The sequence below is a fragment of the Brienomyrus brachyistius genome, chromosome 2 (assembly GCF_023856365.1).
Source record: "Brienomyrus brachyistius isolate T26 chromosome 2, BBRACH_0.4, whole genome shotgun sequence".
Lineage (NCBI taxonomy): Eukaryota > Metazoa > Chordata > Actinopteri > Osteoglossiformes > Mormyridae > Brienomyrus > Brienomyrus brachyistius.
In genome coordinates, this window is record NC_064534.1 from 6,145,072 (window position 1) to 6,168,189 (window position 23,118).

General features: G+C 47.6%; 1 protein-coding gene across 7 annotated transcripts; it reads left to right on the forward strand.

Moving 5' to 3' along the window:
- Positions 1–24: 24 nt before the first annotated feature.
- On the forward strand, positions 25–23,118 carry spef2 (sperm flagellar 2). Of its 7 annotated transcripts, none has more exons than XM_048998271.1 (36): positions 25–312; positions 447–549; positions 2,579–2,831; positions 3,005–3,175; positions 3,606–3,749; positions 4,414–4,487; positions 5,324–5,501; positions 5,787–5,975; positions 6,150–6,337; positions 6,877–7,045; positions 7,315–7,534; positions 7,635–7,738; positions 7,814–7,967; positions 8,901–8,959; positions 9,084–9,187; positions 9,657–9,910; positions 10,269–10,419; positions 10,548–10,705; positions 11,542–11,672; positions 11,872–11,999; positions 13,541–13,679; positions 13,993–14,130; positions 14,616–14,767; positions 15,005–15,031; positions 15,134–15,266; positions 15,362–15,506; positions 15,620–15,745; positions 15,949–16,087; positions 16,533–16,762; positions 17,362–17,468; positions 18,009–18,191; positions 18,450–18,542; positions 18,650–18,823; positions 20,076–20,264; positions 20,938–21,060; positions 22,553–23,118. In XM_048998271.1, exons 1-36 carry the CDS (start codon positions 255–257, stop codon positions 22,619–22,621), a joined length of 5,157 nt encoding a protein of 1,718 aa, XP_048854228.1. In that variant the 5' UTR covers positions 25–254; the 3' UTR covers positions 22,622–23,118. The 7 variants fall into 7 exon arrangements, 3 of the variants coding, with proteins under 3 accessions (XP_048854228.1, XP_048854234.1, XP_048854237.1); XM_048998277.1 differs by having other exon boundaries at positions 11,545–11,672; XM_048998280.1 differs by having other exon boundaries at positions 7,874–7,967.

Here is a 23,118-nt window from a genome sequence, read left to right on the forward strand (position 1 = left end):
GACACAGCGATGTAGCGATTTTGTTTGACGAAACAACTTTAAATGCATTGTAGGTCAGTGTTGCTTGCAGTCATGAAAGAATCAGTAGAGATGCACCCTGTACCAAAGTTAACATGACCGTCATTTCCGCATTGAAAACGTTGGCAAGGCAACCGGTCGCGATCGCAACAGCACGCCGACGACCTTAAAATGCTCTTTAGTTAGCTTTCACATTTCTCCCCTTTCCTGGTTTTTAAGAGAATAAAAAAAACACGATGTCTGAAATTTTGTGTCGGTGGATCAATTCAGACCTTAAATTATCAAAATCTGTCGGTGAGTTTATTTGCCTAAACCGCAAATTATTTAAGCGAGACTTTTGCTAACTTTAATGCTACATGTGTATTTTAGGGACACGATTAAATGTATAGTTATAGAAAGCGTGTCACAAATGTGTCACATTTTTGCAGATCCGAAAACGATTTCAGCGGATTTCGCAAATGGATACCTGATAGGCGAAATGTTGCATAAATACCAGCTTCAGGACGATTTCGACCAATTTTCAAAAGGCAGGTAAGTGAAGCGGCGATGCGATGCTATGTGCTGAAAACCTAAGTGGGCTGTATCGGGCGATCCTCTCTAATTTGGCCTCATTTATCAGATTTTTTTCCCGACGAATTTTTTACGCATTGCCAGATATTTAGCTCTCATGTGTTTAGTGCTCTCCTTAGTTGAAGATTGTGTCCTTTAATGTATTTAACAACACTTAAAGGGAAATGATTTTCAAATATTTTATTAATGATTATATTTATGCATCCATCCATCGTCTAGCGACTTTGACAGGTCAAGGTCAAGGGGGGCACCTGACACAGAAACAGCAGAACGCACAAGGCAGGGGTACACTCCGGATGCGGGTGTAATGACAAAAATGGCATCCCCTTTAATTTTACATTTCTGTAGTTCCCATCAACAAGTGCTTTTTGCAGTTTGCATTTGAGAATGTCTTAATTAACCTGTGCGAGTTTCACTGAGGTAGCTACAGTGCAGCCAGATTTAGCAGGGGATGCCTTTTCTGACAGCGGGGTGTTGAAAACGGCATCTTTAATTTTGCATTTCTATAGCTCTCATCATGAAGTACATGAATAATATATATATATATATATATATATATATATATATATATATATATATATATATATATATATATATATATATCCCCACGCCCCCTTCGTCATTACATTTGCACTGATCCCAGCAGCAAGGACGTGTTTATACTTGTCCTCAAACTGTACTAAAAGTCCGGTCATCTGAGTTACGCACTGCAACACTGTTCTAGCCAGGGATTAGAACGAGACCCAGGCGTTTTAAAATCACTGAGCAACAGATTAATTTTATTCTCCGTGAAAAGAAGAGCAGTGTTACTGTTTATTTGAAACACACTGAGCATGTTAACGGGGCGGCATGGTGGTGCAGTGGTTCGCACTGTTGCCTCACACCTCTGGGACCCAGGTTTGAGTCTCTGCCTGAGTTGCATGTGTGTGGAGTTTGCATGTTCTCCCCAGTAAACGTCGTGGGGTTTCTTCCGGGTACTCCAATTTCCTCCCGCGGTCCAAAAACATGCTGAGGCTAATTGGAGTTGCTAAATTGCCCGTAGGTGTGCATGTGTGAGTGAATGGTGTGTGAGTGTGCCCTGCGATATGCTGGCCCCCCATCCTGGGTTGTTCCCTGCCTCGTGCCCATTGCTTCCGGGATAGGCTCCGGACCCCCCGCGACCCAGTAGGATAAGCGGCTTGGAAAATGGATGGATGGATGAGCATGATAACTGATAAACAAGCGTTAAATTGCCAAGTTCATGTCTGTTGTTTTGAACTTTTAGAATCTGTATTAACATACGTGGGATAGCCCAAGTATTAAGTAACTTTTTCTTCATTTATGTGTATGTTGTTTGTCTGAATTTCAACAAAAAAACAATCGTTCTCACACGTTACACAAATGAGCTTCCCTTTCGCTGTTTTCAGTGGTGTGCGCTCCCGTGACAGGCATGCATTCTGCGGCAGAGATGCCTTTTCCAGCATAACACGTCTTCATAACACATACTCCCGACCTAATATTTTTTCCTGTTCATCAGCAGAAGATGATCAATTGCCTTTTTCTTATGACTTTAATTAAACAAAGGCAAAGTGTGTTGGTGTTGGTGTTGGTTTATTGCCCTTACTTAAGCTGTTGATAGAACAGACAGTTAGGCACTTGTTAAAGCTAAACATTATCACTGAAGAATGCATCATATATACATAAAGGCCAATAAAAGTCTTTCCAAATATGAACTCTTATGTGTTTTCCTCCCTTAATGAATGAAATGTGTTCTTTGCTTAAAGTAGCTAGTAATTTGTATACCACTCTTAGTTATTTCCGTGTATTTTATTGTGAATATGTTTGGTTTGACATAAATTGCGCAAATTCACGCATCCTGTAGACAATCAAGGCTGATGAATCACAGACCATAATACCATCTTCAAGGGTCAGGATCTCATATACCTGCTTTAAGCAAGATAGGTCTTTTTTTGCAGTCGATATTTTTGTTTGCCACCTTCTGGGCGTGCAGGACCGCGAACACCAAGCTGAATAACTACAGCCGGATAGAGCCGACGCTGCAGCTGCTTGGAGTGCCGTTTGATGCGGGCTTCGCGCAGGCGCTGATGCAGGAGGTCCCAGGAGCTGCCACTCGGCTGCTCTACCAGCTCTATGTCCTGCTGGAGAAGAAGAGGCGAGCAGGTCTGACAGGTGCCATTATGGAAACCATGCAGCCTGCTGCCACTGCTCGCCTGCATCGCATGGAGAGGGAGGTCTACAACGAGGTGGGGAAACTTTCACCCACCCCCCCCCCACCTCCGTTTTACTTACACAGGGGTGCTATTTCCCCTTTATTCACTCTGCAGTAACCAATTCATGCGACCCCGTGGTTTCAGCTTAGCCAGCCGGCCTTTTTCCTAGAGGACATTTAGCTGAGTTCTCCGTATGATCTCGGTAGCGCCTCAGGACCGTGGTCAAGCGCGAGGCGGACAAACAGCTTCAGAAGATCTCCCAGAGGTACGAGTTCCGAGGGCATGAGATGCTCCGGAGGTCCACCAGGGCGCAGCGTGAAAAGCAGCAAGAGATGCAGAAGGTTGACAGGGATATGCACCTTAAGGAAATCGAAGAGGTATTGTTACGGACGCTGTCACGTCAAACTTATAAACAAAGCGAAGTAAAATGTTGTCTTTCAGAAATGCTTTGTTCATTTGTGCTGGAACTAACTTGTACCGCCCAGTTACTATCCTGGGCTTCCCCTTGAGCCTGGTTCCTTCTGAGGTGTTTTCCTGTCTCTGGTGGGGATTCCTCTGCAACTGTTGACTCAGGCTTACTCTCTGGGGACCTCAGGCTTACTCTCTGGGGACCTCAGGCTTAATAACAATGCTCCTTGTTAAAAGCAGTATCTAAATAAAAATAAATTTGTGCATAACCCTTCTTATCCTTCACCTCTCAGTCTTGAGTATGGTTTGGTATCTACTGCAACTCCTTCGCGGACCCTGTGATCTGTCTGGCCCTTGTCACCCTTCTGGTGCAGTTAAGTCTTTCTCTGGTTGTTTCAGCGTCGGCTGGCTCGCAGGAAGCAGCAGGAGATCATGGTCCAGCTCCAGAACACGGCTGCCCAGACCCCTACGGCCCCGACCAAACAGTCCCTGAGACCCCCGGAGCGTCAATGGCGTCAGAACCGAAAGCAGAAAGAGGCTCAGGTGACACATGCACTGTGAAATCAGTGCATATGTTTAAAAGTAGAATTTTGGAACTATAGTAGAAAAAGGGGGCGGCATGGTGGTGCAGTGGTTAGCACTGTTGCCTCCCACCTCTGGGACCCGGGTTCGAGTCTCCGCCTCCGCCGCCTGAATAAGATAAGCAGCTAGAAAAATGGATGGATGTTAAAATAAATGAAAGGTACTCAATTGCGTTCCATGGAAATAAAAAATTTGAATTAAATTTTCATAAATATATTTATTACAGCTTGTACTAGGTATACGTGCAGACAACCTTCTGCATTACACAGCGAATCATGTGGCTGCAACTCAATACATCCAGCACACAGACTGGGTCTAGTTGTTCTTCAGGTGATCATCAGAATAGATAAGGCACAGCATCTGTTATATTAAGGAGAGCGGTCACAATGGAGACTCGTCAAAGCTAACAGGAAAGCCATGAGTGGATGTGGTGTGGAGAAAGGTTTCTCTGAAAGGATGTCTACCTTTGAAGTGTTCCTGGAGGAAATTGTGGGTCCTAATGGAACTTGTCGATTATAGCTAATAATGTGGCAGCCGTGTGGAAATGACTGTCTTGCCCGTAGAAGCATTTGGGCTAAGCAGACTGTTAAAACGAAGTCAAACTCTGGTTGTTCTGTCATTGTAGGATGTTCGAAGGGAGATTGCCCGATTTGAGAGGAACTTGAAAAAACAACTTCCTGTAGAGAGCCTCTCTTCAAGGTGGGTCATGTGTGATCAAATATACTGTAAGGTGATGCATGAAAATGTGAGCCCCTCATTTAGACCTAAATGCAGAGGTCAGTCAATGGTAAAACAAGTAATATAACCGTGGAGACCATTAACCACACTGATTCAACCTGGAAGTGGACAATCTTATAAAATATTACTAACCAGACGCGTGTGACTAAAGGGCAGCCAATTAGGAAAACCAAGCCAGAGAACCCCACGGCAGACCTGAAGATTTTTAGAATTCTGTTTCTTATTTAGATGAGTCTGATACCTTTTTAAACCTTTTTGTTCATGAAATACCTCTGACTGACACCATATTAACTGTATTGGGATCAAGGATAGTGATAGGAGTGCCAAAATCTAGGAACCTTTTTCTGCTAAACCCAAATGACAACTTCAGGGAATCCTGAGGGATTCTAGAGAATCCCTGAAAAGATTATCTGCGTTGCCAGTTCAGGCAAATGTAATGATTGTATACACTCAGTATACACCTAGCTGGCACTGAGTAAGGCACAAAACATACATACCTACTTATCCTACAGTGGGCTATTCAAAGTAATCATTAAATATGTTTAAAATGTATCCATCTTGGGCTGAACCCCTTAGAAAATGGACCTATTTCGGGTGATGACTGTCGTCTCAATTCCAAAAGCCGTTAAAGCTGCTGGATTGAATTTGGGGTCTCCCGTGCTCACCGGATCCATGTGCTCACTGGATCCCACGTGCTCACTGGATCCATGTGCTCACTGGACCGCATGTGCTCACTGGATCCATGTGCTCACTGGATCGCATGTGCTCACTGGATCCCACATGCTCTCTGCCCATAGCGTGCCATACGGCTTCCCCAGCGAGGGCCTATGGCCTGAGGAGGTGGCCCTAACCAGCAGCGAGTATGTCCTAAAGATCCGCCAGCGGCTGGAGCGGGACGCGGCGGCCCGGGAGCAGCGAGAGAAGCGGCGGAGGCAGGCGCTTGTGAAGCAGTTGCAGGCCCACGAAGAACAGCAGGTGGCCATGGGGCTTTTTACTGAGCATGTTAGCATGATGCTAACGTCCTGTAGCGATCCACCCTATTTTATTCACCTTAACAGCAACCGTCGGAGTTCTTTGCATAGTTGTATAAGCTCTTATTGAAAGTTATGGATAATGTAGATCAGCAGACCCAACCTGGATGTAGAACCTAAACCCTTCTTCCTCTTGAGACATGCTTAGTCCTTCACGCTTTGCCGTCCCATCTAGCCCCATTTTGTAACTGGCAGAGCTCTGCAAGCCCTAACTGCGCACCTCCTGCAGGAGGCGATCCGTGACGCGCAGCTGGTGGCCCGTCTGACCCGGCACACCAAGCAGGAAAGGCGCGTCGTCGTGCAGCTCATGCAGATCCATCAGCAGAAGGAGGTTCTGCGGCAGAACCGGATCTTCCGGGAGAAGCAGTACCAGGAGCAGCGCCTGCGGGGCTTTCAGGAAGCTCTTGACCAAGAGGCGGTGAGGCACCCAGTGCTGGGGTTAAAGGTCACTGCTGGGTAAATTTGGAGGAATACAGCATTAATGGACAGTTTTTGATGGTTTGTCAGAGCGTAGAGTGTAGTTCGGTAAGTTCTCCTCCGAAGGCTTCATCGCTGCCTTTGACCTCTCCATCTCCCACTGAAATCGTTGTAGGCTCTGGCCCAACAGGCCCGTCTGGACCACGCAGATGAGCTGTGCAGGGAGAAGGAGATGCATGACCGCATTGCAGCCGAGCGGGTCCAGGCACGACGCAAGAAGCACTTTGATGCCTGCCAAGACGTCCTTGGACAGATGGTGGACCTGGCCACCCGGGTCGGGGAGTTCCGCTTGCTCACTGGAAAGTGGGTATCTGTCTGTCTGTCTGTCTGTCGGTCGGTTGGTCATCATCTTTAAGTAGGTGTTTTTGATTTATTTTATCAAATATATAGTCGGGTGGTATGGTGATGCAGCTGTTAGCACTGTTGCCTCACACCTCTGGAACCAGGGTTTGAGTCTTTGCCATGGCTCCAAGTCTGTGGAGTTTGCATGTTCTCCCGGTGTCATCGTGGGGTTTCCACCGCTTTCTCCGGTTTCCTCAGTTTCCCCCCACAGTCCAGAACCACACTGAGGTTAACAGAATTTGCCAAATTGCCCATAGGTGTGCCTGTCTGAGTGAATGGTGTGTGAGTGTGCCCTGTGATGGGATTGGCGCCCCATCCGGGATTGTTCCCTGCCTTACATCCGTAGCCTCAGGTATTGGCTCCAAAACCCCCACGACCCTGAATAGGATAAGCGGTTTCAGAAGATGGATGGAAATATATAGTCAACTTTTTTCATTTCTGATTGTCAAACATGTAATAATGCATTAGATTTAACCTGATTGCTGGTGCTGCTGTTGCAGCCGGATCCCAGCCAAGCTGATACGGGAGTGGAAGGAGCTGTTTTTCCATGCCATGCCACTGTATGAGGGGGGTGCTGTGGAGACCCCTGCCTCAGAGCCCACCCAGGAGCAGGCCAGGGAGACAGAACAGCTGGAGATTCTCAACAATCAGGACTACGATGAGTATACAGTAGGTGTTTGTATTATTCTTGCCAAAAATAATATTTACAGAGATGGGGAAACCAAACATCTGCTACTGCAGAATTTCAGTATCCGTCTTGCATGCAGAACGTAAGGGTGCGTTTGTCCTTTGACCAGAAGTGACCAGTTTTAAGTTCACATGGGCAGTTTGATGAGTGGACTCTCTCAAATGATATTAATGATTTAGCTTTTTGTGCAATAACCCAATGTAGGACATTACTGAGAGCAGATATTTATTGATGTATTTCTCATTTTCAGTCTATGATGGGTGAGTGGGTGTGGCCAGGGGAAGGTGGTGGCAAAGAACCTCCACCGAACAACTGCATCCTGGCTCATGTGGTAACCCGTCTGAAGGCCATCGTAGAGTCCCCTATGTCGGCCAGCCCTCCATCCTTTGTCCTGGGCTTCACCCTTAAGGCGTGTGTCCTGGGAAAGCCCTTCGCAGGAAAGACCACCTGTCTTGCTCGGATTAACCAAAGTATGTCCTGCCTGCTTCCTCCGGCCTTCAAGCTATTCTTGGTGTCTTTTCCCTTTGTTGTGTGTGCAGTGCATGTACCGTTTTCTCTTCCGCTTCTTAGCCCACGGCATCCATATCCTGTCAGTGGGCATTCTGGTCCAGGAGGCCCTGGAAGCCTTTCGGACAGGAGAGGTAGTGCTGGGTACAGTTCTGGAGGAGCTCGAGGTTAGTATGTTGAGCCGGGAGCCTAGTGCAGGACCTTCTTAGGTTGACTTCTGTCTCTTTTGGTTCTGCGTTTAGACCTTTGTGGGATGCGCACTGGGAGTCAAACACCCAGACACTTTCTCTTCTCAATATCAGCCTCCAGAGAGCAGAGTGTCCTCCAGTGAAGACTGTGAGGAGGTGGAGCAGGATCATGGGAAAGGGCAGGACGTGTCTGGGTCTATCGAGTCAGGTGCCATGCGTGTGACTCCATACTAACATGCTACTTCCCGTGCTTGATGGCACTCCTAGACATAGACTGTGTCCACGCTGCTGCATTTCCATCCACACAGGCGTTTTCACATCGTTTACGAAAGTGTTTCCATCCGCAGTGAAGCTACGGTGACTGTTCGTTTCTTTTCACACAAACATACAGCAGTCGCACTGCGTACCATGCAGTTTAGGTGCAGACGGGTTAGCAACAGAGACTGCAAAGAGCTCCAAGGGAGAAAGCAGAAGAAAGACCTTCTGGGGCGCAGAGACTAGTGACCGTGGAAATGGGATGATCGATCTGCTGGTGCCCCGTCGGGCAGAATTAATCATCATTGGGCTGGCACCCGACATTGTACTGGGATCGGAATCTGTGATACCACCCATGGTATTAGATCGATTGTGATCGAAAAGAATATCACCCTTTTCTACACTTTGCTTCTGTATAGGGTGACGAGTCAGACAATGAGAGGTTTTATCTAGCAAATCAGAGAAGGCTACAGGATGAGCAGGGACCAGTTAGAGAGCTTTCAGTGTGTGCCTTTTCACACATCCGCACTGCGGCACCAAAGCGTATGTAGCTCTGAACAGTGTGTTCAAACGTCTCCATTTCTTGGGGTTGAAAACTCAAGGGTAGTGTGGATGAAAGGCAAAAACCGACACTAATATCTCAGCATTTTTAAATAAAAAAACGTAGCAGTGTGGACCATAGATATGTTTTTTTTGTAAATCTCAAATGATGACTGCTGGTGCTCTTGTACACATCCAGACACAAATAGCACCATCATAGCTGTTTCCAGATCAGATCTTTTCTCTTCATGGTTAAAACATTATATAAATAAACAGGAACACATCAGTGAGTGGACCTTTGAAGGTGTAGCTGAAAGACCCATTCCATGTGGCATGTCTCCCCCAGACCTTCTCTCCCATCATTTTCAGCAGCACCCAACCCAGAAAAAGGAGCCCAAGCCTAAGGTACCCCAGTCACATATACGCAGATAACACGCACATTAAACAGAAGGTACAAGTGGTAGATGGTTGAAGATCATGCAGCAAACTGGGAACACGTACATACTAATCATGACGCTGCCTCCTTCAGCTCTCAGTGAGGGCCCAACAGGGAGGAGCAGCAGAGAAGATCCTCAGGAAGGGAAAGGCTGTCCCTGATGAGCTCTTGGTGGAGATCATCGTGGAAGCCATCAGGTGACTGTGACTGTAAGGTCGCATATCTCTTGGCCGGCAGAGTAATGCTGCCATTAGGCCCTTGACCAAGGCCCTTCACCCCGATTGGTTCAAGGGTGTTGAACACTGGCCAATCCTGCGCCGTGACCCCCGGCCCTGCTCTCGCCTAGGTGGCATGGCCAAGAGCATCATTTCCCCATAGGAAGGAATAAGTAACTTTTCTATTTTAAACAGGCCGCTATGCACAGCCCAAACATTTCTGCGGCACATCTGCAGACTTGCTTCAGGACAGCTTACTTTCTTTTAATGCCTTTACGCGATTTGTTAATCGAAAGCTATTTGCAAGATGTATTCATTTATACAGCAGGATTTTTTTTGTTTTATCAGTGTTGTGTTACTTTTACCTGCTTTCTTTTCCTGAGTATAAGTAAGTGAGACTTGTAGTGAGGAAGGAGAACGTCCCACATGAGCTCCTTCTGGCCTTCCACAGACGGGTTCCTTCCGAGTCAGGCTGGATCCTGGATGGGTTCCCTGTACACTTGAACCAGGCCAAACTTCTTGAGAAGGCTCTGTGTGGGTTCAACCCAGATGATGGTAGTAAGAAGCAAAGGAACAGGGAGCCCAACCTTGCTGTGGACCCTAACGCCCTAAAGGAGACCCCGCCTCCCCCACCAGTGCTGGACGTGGTTCTGTTGCTGGACGTGCCCGATGATGTGGTCCTTGACCGTGCTGCAAAGCAAGCACGTAAGTAAAGTTGTTATGCATCGTTTCGGAGCAAAACAGACATCAATCAATGGGTGGCATCTTTTACAAGATGTTCTCAAAAGTTATAGCATCTGAAACCCCATTCTTTACAGACTTAAAGATCTTTCTGGGGCAAACCTGTGAATGGAGAAAGTGAAAGATGCAGATGAATGGCACACATCCGGACATGAGTCATATGCACTTCTTTGAATTTATCCTCCGAACAACTGGAGACATTATAGATGGGGCATGGCAGTCATGTTTAATTATCCATTTCAGTTTGAGGATCAATGATTAATTTACAACAGGTGGGCACTTGACAAATGGTAGCAGCAGTGTCACTGAGTTTCCCCTGCAGTGGAGCAGGGTGGTAGCGGGCCAGCTGAGGAGGAGTCTGGGACGGAGGCAGATCCAGCAGCAGAGGAGGAGGCTTCAGTAAAACCGCAGCGCAGTGAAAAAGCAGCACCCCTTAAACCAAAGGGCCTGGGCATGAGCCAGGTCCAGCACAGGTCAGCATGTGGGAAGGCCTTAGATTGGGTTGTGCTTGTGAAGGTCACACCTCGTGCTTTAAAGATGACATCCGTAGTTGTCTGCGCTCTGCCCCTGTTATGTGCCTTTGTGGATTTACCGCACCCAGAGTCACCGCTTTCCATGGCAACTGGCCCAAACTGGAAAAATGGTACTCAAGACGGCAGGATATCCTAGTGAGGGTGAACGCAGAGGAAGAGCCAGACGTGGTCTTCAGGAAGGTGGAGTCCATCCTCTATCAGACCATGCTGCAGCAAGCCGATGGGGGTACGAGTAGGATATTCAATGTGATTTTATCTGTTTGTGGTTTTATTTGTTATTTTTTATTGTCTGCCTGTAATGTTCTTACTGTTACTTGCTTACACATGCTTTAGTACAGTGACTTTAAGTTGAATGGTGCCTGTAAATAAAATAGAATTGGTTGAAGGGAAAGAATCGACAGGTGTGGATCAGGATCAAGTAGGCGATCCTGGATAGTTGTGGATCCGGATCAGATAGGCCATCCTGGATAGTTGTGGATCCAGATCAGATAGACCATCCTGGATAGTTGTGGATCCGGATCAGATAGGCCATCATGGATAGTTGTGGATCCAGATCAGATAGGCCATCATGGATAGTTGTGGATCCAGATCAGATAGGCCATCATGGATAGTTGTGGATCCGGATCAGATAGACCATCCTGGATAGTTGTGGATCCAGATCAGATAGACCATCCTGGATAGTTGTGGATCCGGATTAGATAGGCCATCATAGCTACCAGGGTATTGTGGGAGTTTGCTGTGCTTTATATATGAGTTTCTTCCCTGTATCAAACATCACGTTCAGGAAATCCTAGTGGCATATTGTGTAATTGTACATGTAATTGAATGTGGCTCCTGCTTTGTGATTCTCAGAATGGGGTCTGCATCACCCCGACCCTAAACGGATGTACAGTTACTGGAAAAGAATCGATAGATGGGGGATTAACACATTACATTATAATACATACTATTTAGGAACTAATACTTGTGCTGTCAGTCCTATGCTGCTATAAAAAAAAACATACTGTAGAACAGAAGAAGGTTGTAATATTTTCTGTGTGATTTTTATCATGTGACATGAAGCAGGGAGGCAGGCTGAGGCTGCCACCGCAGCGTCTGCCCCTGAGCATCCTTATGACAGGGGTACCGGCACCACCGAGCTTCCCGCTAACCCACCTGCGGATGTAGCTTACGTGGATGAGCCGCTACCTAAGGTACTCCACCTTTCCTGGGGCATGCTGGGAACACATGCCAACGCTTACTGCGCCCATGATACTGCTTCCAACCCTTTTCCATGTTTCTGGCTGAGGAAGGCTTGTATTTCTGATGTCTGTGCTTCAGTGTGAGAATGACTATTCGCTGGTGACGCACCACAGTGGATCCTCATGTATTTCTGTGGTGATCCTTCACCAGGAAATCCCAGAATACCTTGCTCCCCACTGGCAGAATGTGTGTACTTCATACGTGACCAACATCAAGACCGTGATGCAGAACGTGCGTGCCCAACGCAGTCTGATCATCCAACACCTGTACAACATCAGGTAAGCCTACAAAGAATTTACCTCCATTTCTGGTTGGCCTGTATATCTTAATCTCCTGTCTTTTTGGGTGAGGGTTCACAGAGGTAGATGGCCTTCACTAGCACCACTCATCAGCTTTTTCCAGTAAGACATACATCTGTACACAGCCCCTAAGTTGTCGTAGTAGAGAAAAATATTATCTCATAGTAATCTGTGCTCTCGAATGAATAATTTGTGCGCTTACAATAAGTTAGTAATTTGTGCGCTGAAGTTAGTAATTTGTGCTCTCGAATTAGTAATTCATGCTCTTGAATTAATAATTTGTGCTCTCGAGTTGGAATTTGTGTGCTCGAGTTAGTAGTTTGTGCTCTCAAATTAATCAGTTGAGCACTCATGGTGGTATATTGTCATCTGAATTTAGTAATTGCAGAGCCTCACTCACCTTACCTTACTAAGACATTTCAAATAGTGTGCCCCAACGGCTTGTGGTAACTCGAGCGCTCAAATAACTATGGGATAATATTTTTCTCTATCTGTCACGACGTGGAAACAAAGGAGACAGGAGCAGATGTGAGGACAAATAAAATGGGGTTTAAGGACTGGAACAGGAGAAACCTAAGCGGATCTCGCGGGGTGAAACAAAAGGCATTACTAGTAAGGAAGCACTTACTGGTAGAAGGGAAGCACTGGAGCACATGCAAGGGCGACGTTAATGAAACGGACTGGGGGACAAGAGGTAAGACTAAACAAGCAAGCAGGGGGCAGGAATGCGGCGTGTGACACTATCAGGACACCTAAGGGGCTCTGCACATCTGTACCACTGGTGAAAATCAGAGCAGTTGTTGGGAAATGGTCATCGGTCTGTGTGCTTTATAGTACTGGACTTAAAAAGGGCACCTTGGGGATTCTGACAGATTCAAGATTTGAGATTCAAGATTCTTTAATTGTCACATACGTAATCATACAAAGTACAACACGTAGTGAAATGCATCCTGAACCACTAAAAATCCAATTATGTAAACTGGTTAAAGACAGGGAGCGGCATGGTGGTGCAGTGGTTAGCACTGTTGCTTCACACCTCTGGGACCCGGGTTCAAGTCTCCGCCTGGGTTACATGTGTGTGGAGTTTGCATGTTCTCCCCATGTTGTCGTGGGGTTTCCTCCGGGTAATCATCCGGGTACTCCGGTTTCCCCCCCACAGTCTAAAAACATGCTGAGGCTAATTGGAGTTGCTAAATTGCCCGTAGGTGTGCATGTGTGACTGAACGGTGTGTGAGTGTGCCCTGCGATGGGCTGGCCCCCCATCCTGGGTTGTTCCCTGCCTCGTGCCCATTGCTTCCGGGATAGGCTCCAGACCCCCCGCGACCCAGTAGGATAAGCGGTTTGGAAAATGGGTGGATGGATGGGTTAAAGACAGGGTGCTGTTATGTGGGGTGGGTGATATTGCTGTACGGTGTCATTGACTGCCTGGGTGAGTGAATTGTGAGAACAATAGCCATAGAAACTGAACGGCGTCTCTGAAATGTCTGCCAATGCCACCCTTGTCTGCGCCATGGTCCCAGAGAGGAGTTCATTCAGTACCTGAAGAGGCCAGACCTGAAGCAGGAGTTTGTGGTCCAGTGGCAGCAGGAGTACAACAGCATCCCACAGGACATGAGATTTGATGGGGACACCAAAGCGGAGATTCACCTCCGTCTGGATGTGAGAAAACCGTGACGACAGTCATTAGCAGTACAGACACAAAGCTACATGCATGAAGTGATGAATATGTAAGCAACATATTTACCCAAAGCATCTTCCTTATTTTATTTTTTAGTAGAACTGACATGCAGATGGATATTTGCTCAAGCACTTTAGGGTTCAGTTTTCTGTTCACAGTGTTTTAAAGGCTGCTGGGATTTGATCCTGTAGCTGTGTGGGTAACACAGTTTCTTTATCATTATTCGCTTTTATGGTGGGTTATTTGTTTTGTTTATGCCTGTGACCCCCCGCCCCCGCCCCCTGCCCCCCGTAGGAGCTCAGGGAGCGACTTTGGGACATCTGTGACCAGCGCAGGGAGGAGGCCCGACGAGAACAGGCAGCCATTGAGGGGGACAGCTGGATTGATGACCACACGGCTATGCTCATCAACCACTTCGCAGCCCTCATGCAGGTATGCACAACCTGGGGGGGGGGGTCGGTGCAGACTCCTCCCACAGCACTGTGGGAGGCTGAAGGTGGGAAACACATTTATTCAGTGTCCAGGCAAACATTGCATTAGTGTACATATTTCATGAAAGAATCGAAAGCGTTTTGGTTAATTGTTCGCGATTTAGGTTCTTTTCTCTTTGATATTCAGATCTGGTTGGAGAGCCGACCTGCAAACATGCAGAAAATCACTTTCTTCATTATTCTGTATCATGTCGGCAGGTATCTAGGCTGCTGCCCTGTGCATTTTCCATCACTCGCTTGTTATTTGGTCACAGCTGCCTCTCATATTTTCCAGTCATCTGTTAAAGTTCTCGCTTACATGTGATTGTACCTGTTTACATATCTTCACATAGCTGGGGGGGGGGGGGGGGAGGGGCGGTGGTGGTGGCTTGGTGTGCCCTCTTTAGCTGCACTACCTCAACCACTTCCCCGTGAATTTTCTTGCAGGTGGAGCTGGACCGGTTCCAGGACACCATCTTACTGCTGAGGGACTATTACAGCGGGATGTTGGGTCAGATCCACCCGGAGACAGTGATGCAGTTCTCACACGTCCCCATGCTGGATGTCATTGAGGACAAAGGAGACGTCCAAACTGAGAAGTAAGGAAGGGGCCAGTGTCACCTCTCAGCTAGTATTAGCCAATGACATCACTGGCAATAGCAGGACTGCGAAAAACCCAGCAGCAACAGAGTAGGAGGAGCCAGTAGCATCATGGGGAATAACAGCTTGCTAATTGCTAATTGACATTTAAATGTGTAGCTCAGTTCATCTTTCCTCTTTTCCCTACCCTCCCACTCCCGCCCTCCCCTCGCTGGCGCTGCCCCATCTGGACAAAGGGATGGAGAGGAAAAGAGGACACAAATGTGAGAAACTGCCCTTCTTTCAGAGCATCTACCAAACATCCACATTTCCACCCTACTGTCCACTTTCCATACAGGACATGTTAGTGTCTGACTCCCTTCCAGAATCCCCCTGATCTCGAGGAGCCCTTCGTCAATAGAGGCGGACGTAAAGCAGAAGGGTTCGATGGACGGACACCCCAGCGAGAAGCTCTTGGACTCCATTTGGCAGACCGCACTGACAGCTGTCAACAGCCTGGTAATATGGCTGTGGGACTCTACTACTTAATGTGTCAGAATTGGCCCAAACGGCCTCGTGTTTCTGCATGCCATGTCGGTCTTCCACTTTTACAGGTGGCCATAGAAGTTCAGAGCAGGAAGGCTGTGGAGAATGAGGAGACCCAGCAGCGGATGGAGCAGGAGCACCTGCAGAGGGAATCCCAGGCCTCTGTCACCTCCCACAACATAAAGGAGAAAAAGAAGGGCAGCAGGAAGAAAGGTCCTGCTGTTTTTCAATAAAGTTCACTGACAGTATTTCCACTGCAACAATCCACAGTTTGTCACTGAAGTTGTAGTTTCTCCAGTGAAATAGTGTCTCTCTGCCCGCCCCAGATGTTCAGTCTCCGGTTCAAGAGCCCAGTCCCTGCCCCCCCATGGAGGAAAATGAAGAGGAGATGCGCAGGAGGGCAGTGAGAGCCCAAATCCACCAGGAGCACGCCATGGCGGTTGATGTTGAAGGTAGCTGGCAGCCGTCAGTGTCGCTTCGCCAGTGCAGCACTGCTGCCACTGGGATTATGCCTGGAACCGGGACAAGTCACAGCGTAGCTTCTGCACATGGCCACACGGATTACCCAGAGCCCTCCTTAACATTTGGACTTTAAAGCTGCTTCTCTGAAGTTATGTGAGCTCTGGGCGAGGGTCGACAATGCCTCATGTTTCAGACTGCAGGGCGAGAGCACGCCTCGAGCTGATCCAGGCCCGGGCCCTGTCCATGGTGCGAGACCTCCAGCTGCAGGCCCAGCAGACCTACCAAGCCATGCAGGACCAGCTGAGCGGCCGCTTCCTGGCAGAGATGACCAGGTGAGCAGGGCAACATGAACGGAACGTAATTCTTATCCTCAGAATTAAACCTGCAAGAAACTTGCTTTCGTGCAAGGTGACTTTTTCACTGCGTCGATACTGTCTGCGCAGTGGCACTTACAGGCTACGCAGGGTGTTTCCTGAAACATTTCAGTGTGTTCTCATTAAGGGTGAGCCGTTACATTAACTGATATGTAGGTCAGGTCTCCTTGGGGGCAGCGAAGGGGTTCGATTAACTAAATTAGTGCCTGTTTCAGATCACAAACAGAAATACATGGTAATGGTGGAAAGAAAAGAAGATTCACTGTGAATCACTGGGTTTTTGAGGGTTGCCAGGTGATGCATGTAACTTTTTAAGTATACAAAGTTTGTCATTATTATTTTTTTTTATTTAGTTATTCTTTACTGCTGCTTTTTAACTTGGTATGGTTTCCACTGCTCCCAGTATCGATAAGTTGGTGGAGCTGGTAGGCAAACACATCGAGTCTGGCTCTCAGATTAAGTACCAGCTGGTTCTGGAGGGCCTCGACTTCTTCATGGATGGGGAGAAGCGTGTTGTGGACCCCCCAGCACCCCCTCCTCGCCCACCCCCGTGGGAGCTGCCACAGGACAGCACTCTCACAATCCTCCAGTTGAGGGAGCTGCACACTCAGTTTTACAAGGTCGCCCCATCAGGTAAGTGGGGACAAAATGCAAAGCCACTGCGCTCATGAATTTGGCAGGTCATCGATAAAATGTCAGTTATCTGATTTTGACAATGATTAACCAAACATTTATAATATTCTATCCATGTTTGGAAATGCAACTGGGGTGCTGACAAAATTTATTTGGGCTATCAGCCCTATGCCAAAGTAACATTGTTGGCTTAGAAAGGAATCACTGCCTATTGTAGCCCTAAGAGAATCACTACAGAGAAGAATCCCATTTATTACCTCATTGACTTGAAATTCCCGCCTTCGGCTGTATTCCACAACTGCCAGCAGCATTTTTTTCCCAACCTGGTCCTCAGGGACCCATAGATGGTCCAGGTTTTTGGTCCCTTACCAGAAGCTGGGAGGGAGTAAGAACATGGACTGTCTGGCAGGGAGCTCAGAGGGAGTAAAAACATGGACTGTCTGGCAGGGAGCTTTGAGGGAGTAAAAACATGGACTGTCTGGCAGGGAGCTCGGAGGGAGCAAAAACGTGGCCAGAATGTGGGTCCCCAAGGACTGGATTGGGAAACACTGGCCTGCAGTATTGATGTGTACTGCTCCCCATGCTCCCCATGTCCTCAGGTCAGCTGTGTGCTGTGGAGTTCTCAGAGATCCTGCGATGGCTTGTCTCACTGCACATGGGCAGTGACGCTTTGCCCAGGCTCTGGAAGTGCCTGTCAGAAGCTCAGGTAGAGCATCGTTCAGTAGGGCGTCTCCTCCTGAATAGAATATATGTTTTTACACCTGTGACATGTACTGTTTTCGGCAATGTTAGCAAGCCCGGGGGGGTTGGTTGGGCAGCCAGTTCACCTTGAACCCCCAGAGGTGTTTTTGGTTCCTCTCCTCCATTGTCTTCTTGCTTTCTTTATTCAATTTCTTTCCTTCCTTTTTTTCCCCGTTCTGTATCTCGCTCTACTTCTCTTTCACATATCAGAACACAACCCTGTAAAGCGCTTTGGGACAACTCTGTTGCGAAAGGCGCTATATAAAAATAAACTGAATTGAACTGAATACTGTACCTAGCAAGTTAAATGTCTGTATGCACACATCATGAACCATGTATTTAAAAAGAAGACGCGCAACCCGCTGTGAGGAATCACGAGTGATTTCATTCAGTTGGGCCACTGAGTCAACTGTGTAAACGTGTGTAAATGTACAATCTTTAATTAAGTCCAGGTCTTGAGTGAGAATTACCAAACCTCAGTGGTTCATGTTGAGCTCGTCTTCAGATCCTGAACCTGGTATCGGTGATGAGCCAGGACTCGGAGCTGCTGGACTGGCGCCGGTTCCTGTTGAGTGCCGCCATGCCTTGGCCCCTCCCTACCCAGGCCCAGCTGCTGGAGGTTCTCGCCCAGTTCCGGGCAGCTGACCCCCAGAACACAGGCTTCGTTACAGAGGAGTCATACCTGCAGGTTCACCTCCTTCCCCACTACATGCTCTTTCATTGGTTTTGTGATTATGTTGAGATTTGAGGGCTTGATCAGTTACCTCAATGCTCTAGCCACAGCAAATGAATATAGTTGGTTCCTGTTCTGGGCAGGTGAGATACGACTAACTTTAGACAATGAAGATCGGCTATGCTCGAATTATAGAATTAGTGTAAGAAAAGGGGCCAGTTTACTCAAAATGTCTTGCAATGTTTGAAAAAGAATGTTTGGGCCTGTTGGTAGACAGAACTGTGGTTCCCCAGTGAGAGGAAGTCGCCGCCCCCTGATGACCCATCTGAGCCCCTCCCATATGATCGCCTGGCTAACCTGAAGAAGGTGAGCACCACAAGCTGTGCAGGAACAGGATCAGCAGATGGTCATGGTGCCAGGCCTGCTTCCGCTGACCCTCACACACACAGGGTGTCACGTTTCGTCCCGTGTAGTTTTTCTTCGCTCTGTTTGCGGACCACACCCCCTCGCCTCCCCGCCTCGACTACGGGACCGTTCTGCTGTACTTCGCCATGCACCCCGATTGTGAGCAAGGCTGGGTCCGAGCCCTCAGCGTGGTCACAGGACAGCCGCTGAGATACCGACCCCGCAGAGCCCCGCTGCTGAAGGTGACACCGCGTCTCACGGTCGCAAAAAGAAAATGAAAGTGAGAACCCAACATGGGCTGAGAACTGCAGCTAAGCTTCCAAAGCTACATACAAATCAGAGCAGGGTCAGCCAACAGCCATGCTTACGGGTCTGTCTCTAGGGACCGTCAGCCAACAGCCATGCTTACGGGTCTGTCTCTAGGGACTGTCAGCCAACAGCCATGCTTACGGGTCTGTCTCTAGGGACTGTCAGCCAACAGCCATGCTTACAGGTCTGTCTCTAGGGACCGTCAGCAAACAGCCATGCTTACGGGTCTGTCTCTAGGGACCGTCAGCCAACAGCCATGCTTACGGGTCTGTCTCTAGGGACCGTCAGCCAACAGCCATGCTTACGGGTCTGTCTCTAGGGACCGTCAGCCAATGGCCATGCTCACAGGTCTGTCTCTAGGGACTGTCAGCCAACAGCCATGCTTACGGGTCTGTCTCTTAGGACCGTCAGCCAACAGCCATGCTTATGGGTCTGTCTCTAGGGACCGTCAGCGAACGGCCATGCTTACGGGTCTGTCTCTAGGGACCGTCAGCCAACAGCCATACTTACGGGTCTGTCTCTAGGGACCGTCAGCTAACAGCCATGCTTACGGGTCTGTCTCTAGGGACTGACTGTGATATCAGACTTATACTCAAGACCACTTTATTGGCCAGCTATGTCAAGCATAGGAGCTTTTTCTAGGTATTACAATGTGTGTGGCACAGGGCATAGACATAAGGTAATATAGAATATATATGAAATATTCATGCAATATGCAGTTGCATAGAAAGAGCGATAGTGCTGTGAGGAATGCAAGGGAAAAATGAGAAGAAAGTGCTCTGCAGGAGTGTGATACCACTAGTGGTGATGCGGGGGGCTGTGCTGGTTTAGGAGAGATACTGATTTACGGAAGAAGCTGTTGGTCAGTGTATGTGTGCTCAGGGTTGTTGGCCTTTTGCCAGCAGGGAGGGGATGGAAGCGTGATGAGCAGGGTGAGAAATGTCCCACATTATCTTTCCAGCACACATTAGGACCTGCTGTTGTAGTTCTCCTGCAGGGAGGACAGATTGTGGCCGATGATCTTTTTCCCACAGTCCTAATCACCTTTTGCAGGAGGAGAGGAAGCAAACTGTTAAATGAACCATATTATGATATGATTACCGTCTTTCTTGAAATCAGTGTGGGAACATAAAGTATATCTCTATGGTGAGCAGAGACATACCAGTGCCTAAAACTGCCTCCTAGTCTGTGCCGTACATCGAGGAAGCGTCCGATTCTGCACACCCAGAGGGGGAGCCAGAGCCAGCCAGCTCGGAAGAGGGAGGGACAGTAACCATTCCTGCTCTCCTGAAAGTAGCCTGCCACGGAGGCCCAAGGAGCTCCACCCACAATCGGTTTTGTACCAGCTGGAAGAAGAGGGAGGAGTATGAGGAGGTACACTCCACAAAGGGCCTCTGAAAGATCCGCCAGATCTAACATTATGAGGAGGTGCACTGCGCAGTGTACTGCCTCTGAAAGATCCGCCAGATCTAACATTATGAGGAGGTGCACTGTGCAGTGCTGCCTCTGAAAGTCCCACCAGATCTAACATTATGAGGAGGTGCACTGCGCAGAGTGCTGCCTCTGAAAGACCCACCAGATCTAACATTATGAGGAGGTGCACTGCGCAGAGTGCTGCCTCTGAAAGACCCACCAGATCTAACATTATGAGGAGGTGCACTGCGCAGAGTGCTGCCTCTGAAAGACCCACCAGATCTAACATTATGAGGAGGTGCACTGCGCAGAGTGCTGCCTCTGAAAGACCCACCAGATCTAACATTATGAGGAGGTGCACTGCGCAGAGTGCTGCCTCTGAAAGACCCACCAGATCTAACATTATGAGGAGGTGCACTGCGCAGAGTGCTGCCTCTGAAAGACCCACCATATCTAACATTATGAGGAGGTGCACTGTGCAGAGTGCTGCCTCTGAAAGATCCACCAGATCTAACAATATGAGGAGGTGCACTGCGCACTTAATCAACATTTCAATTTGCATATTTCTTAGGATGCAGAAAATTGCTCTGGTCATTATGTCAATGGGCAAGTTTGTTTATCGGGTTTTGAACAGGGTTTCAGGAATGTCTATGAAGAGCTTGGATTTGGAGCTGAAGATGAGGTGCCCTTCTCCTTGCTGTCCCAGCATCCTACGCTGCAGGAGTTGATGGAGAGCTCCGTGCAGTACCAGCTACCTGTAAGTCCGGGTGCTCATGTCAGGGTCCTGTGTAACAGTCACTGAGATCACAACATCTTGAGAAAACGCCGATGAATTTGGATGGAATTGTGTAAAAGCCAATTATTAACAAAGTACAATGTAAAACCTAATTTCTTCCCACATTCTTCAAATCAAGTTACAAGCGATAGCTGCTGTACTCTTTCAAGGGGTAAACTAGCAGGATTAAAATGGCCAGTATGTAACATCTGCTTCCCTCTGCATGTTCACTCTCATTGGCTGCATGGGGTTTCCCATGAGGTGACTTAGAGGGACCCATCAAACCTGACTGGCCATCCATTTGTAGATATATATAGATGAGTAGCCAATCAGGTTTGATGGGTCACTCTTAATTACCTCATATATATGAGACTGTAAGTCACTTCATGTGTGTATATATATATACACACACACACACACACACACGAGTGAATGTGTGAGTGAATGGTGTGTGAGTGTGGCCTGCGATAGGCTGGCCCCCCATCCTGGGTTGTTCCCTGCCTCGTGTCCATTGCTTCCGGAATAGGCTCCGGACCCCCCGCGACCCAGTAGGATAAGCGGTTTGGAAAATGGATGGATGGATGGATGGATAATAATTAATAATAACGTATTAGTACATTTTATCAGAAATAATTTCTATGGGTCTTATGAGAATTGCTTAGTTACTGCTTCAACCGAACCTGCCGGACTTGTTAACTTGTCCAGTGCTGAGAGTCGGTAGCAGTGATGGCCAAAATGACACTTAGTGAACCATTTGCTGTATTTTATGACTCCACTAGATGGTGCACTAGGTTACTTTGGGGGATATTGTAAGAACCTTTTTTGAACATAGAGTACCATGTAGTCAGGAGTAGTGAGTCACCATGCGTCCAGACATGCACACAGCACACATACACCGGATTACGTGCGGGGGGGGGCACTCGGGGTGGGGGTGAACTCGGGGGGGGGGGGGGGGGGCAGGGCACTGAATGCTGCACGACTATAGACAGTCTGCTAAAAGTAAATGTAAGTGAATTTTTTTTTTTTAAAACAAAAAACGTTGCTGTGTTTTTATATGATAATTTTTATTTAAACCAGTTTAACCGATTCACTGAGAACAACCGGTTCAAAAGAACAATTTGTTCATGAATCGGCATCAGTATCGTTCCCTGTTTAGTGTCTTTCGTGTTGCAATTCGCGTGGTGCTTTTCTTTCCGACTGAAAATCACGCAAATACAAATGTGATTCGGCATTGTATTGGACTTGGGCACTAATATAGGTATCGCGTTAGAATAGATTTGTGTTGTTATATCACGCGATATGGCAGGACTGACTGTATATGTATATACATAAACCCTTTTCTGAAATATTAACCTGCTGTGATGTGCTGGTCTTTAGGTCCGAATTGTTAATTAAGCTCGCATCTCATCTCCGTGTACAAATAGATGAATGTATGGATGACAGCTTTTATAAACTGTTTTGTCTTGTTTGACAGGATATGCACTGTGTCCTCCAAGCCCAGCTGGGAGAAAATGAGTCTCATTCCCAGTTTCCACTGTCTTAAACTGCAACTAGTCCCCTGCTTAATGGAAAAAGCACCTATTAATCCCTGATTTACACAACACTTTGTCTGTTAAAGCTTGTTGCCATATTTAGCACCAATACAAACATAGACTGGCCACTTTGCAAACAGCAAAGTCACTGGTAACACTGCATCTACAGTAGCTCTGCTGTAATAGGACTTTATAGTAGTGATAAGTTGCCATAACACCATGTGTCGTGACGTTCCACTGTGGCAGGTTTAATGTGTGCAGTCAAAACGCTTATGGCTTAGTGCTACCACATGCTTCTGATAATGTCACTGTGTATTGTGGCTGCGATTCTCTCGCGCAGTTACAGCTGGAAGCTGCCGGTCTCTAACCTTAACTTAATGAGCTGTAATTTTATACAAAAACGCTGCTCTTTAATTGCTGTAGTTCCTGCTGTCGTAACCGGAGATTGTCATACAAAGGAAGATACTGTTGATGGATAGTTAACCTAATAAAGTTCTTTGACTCAAAA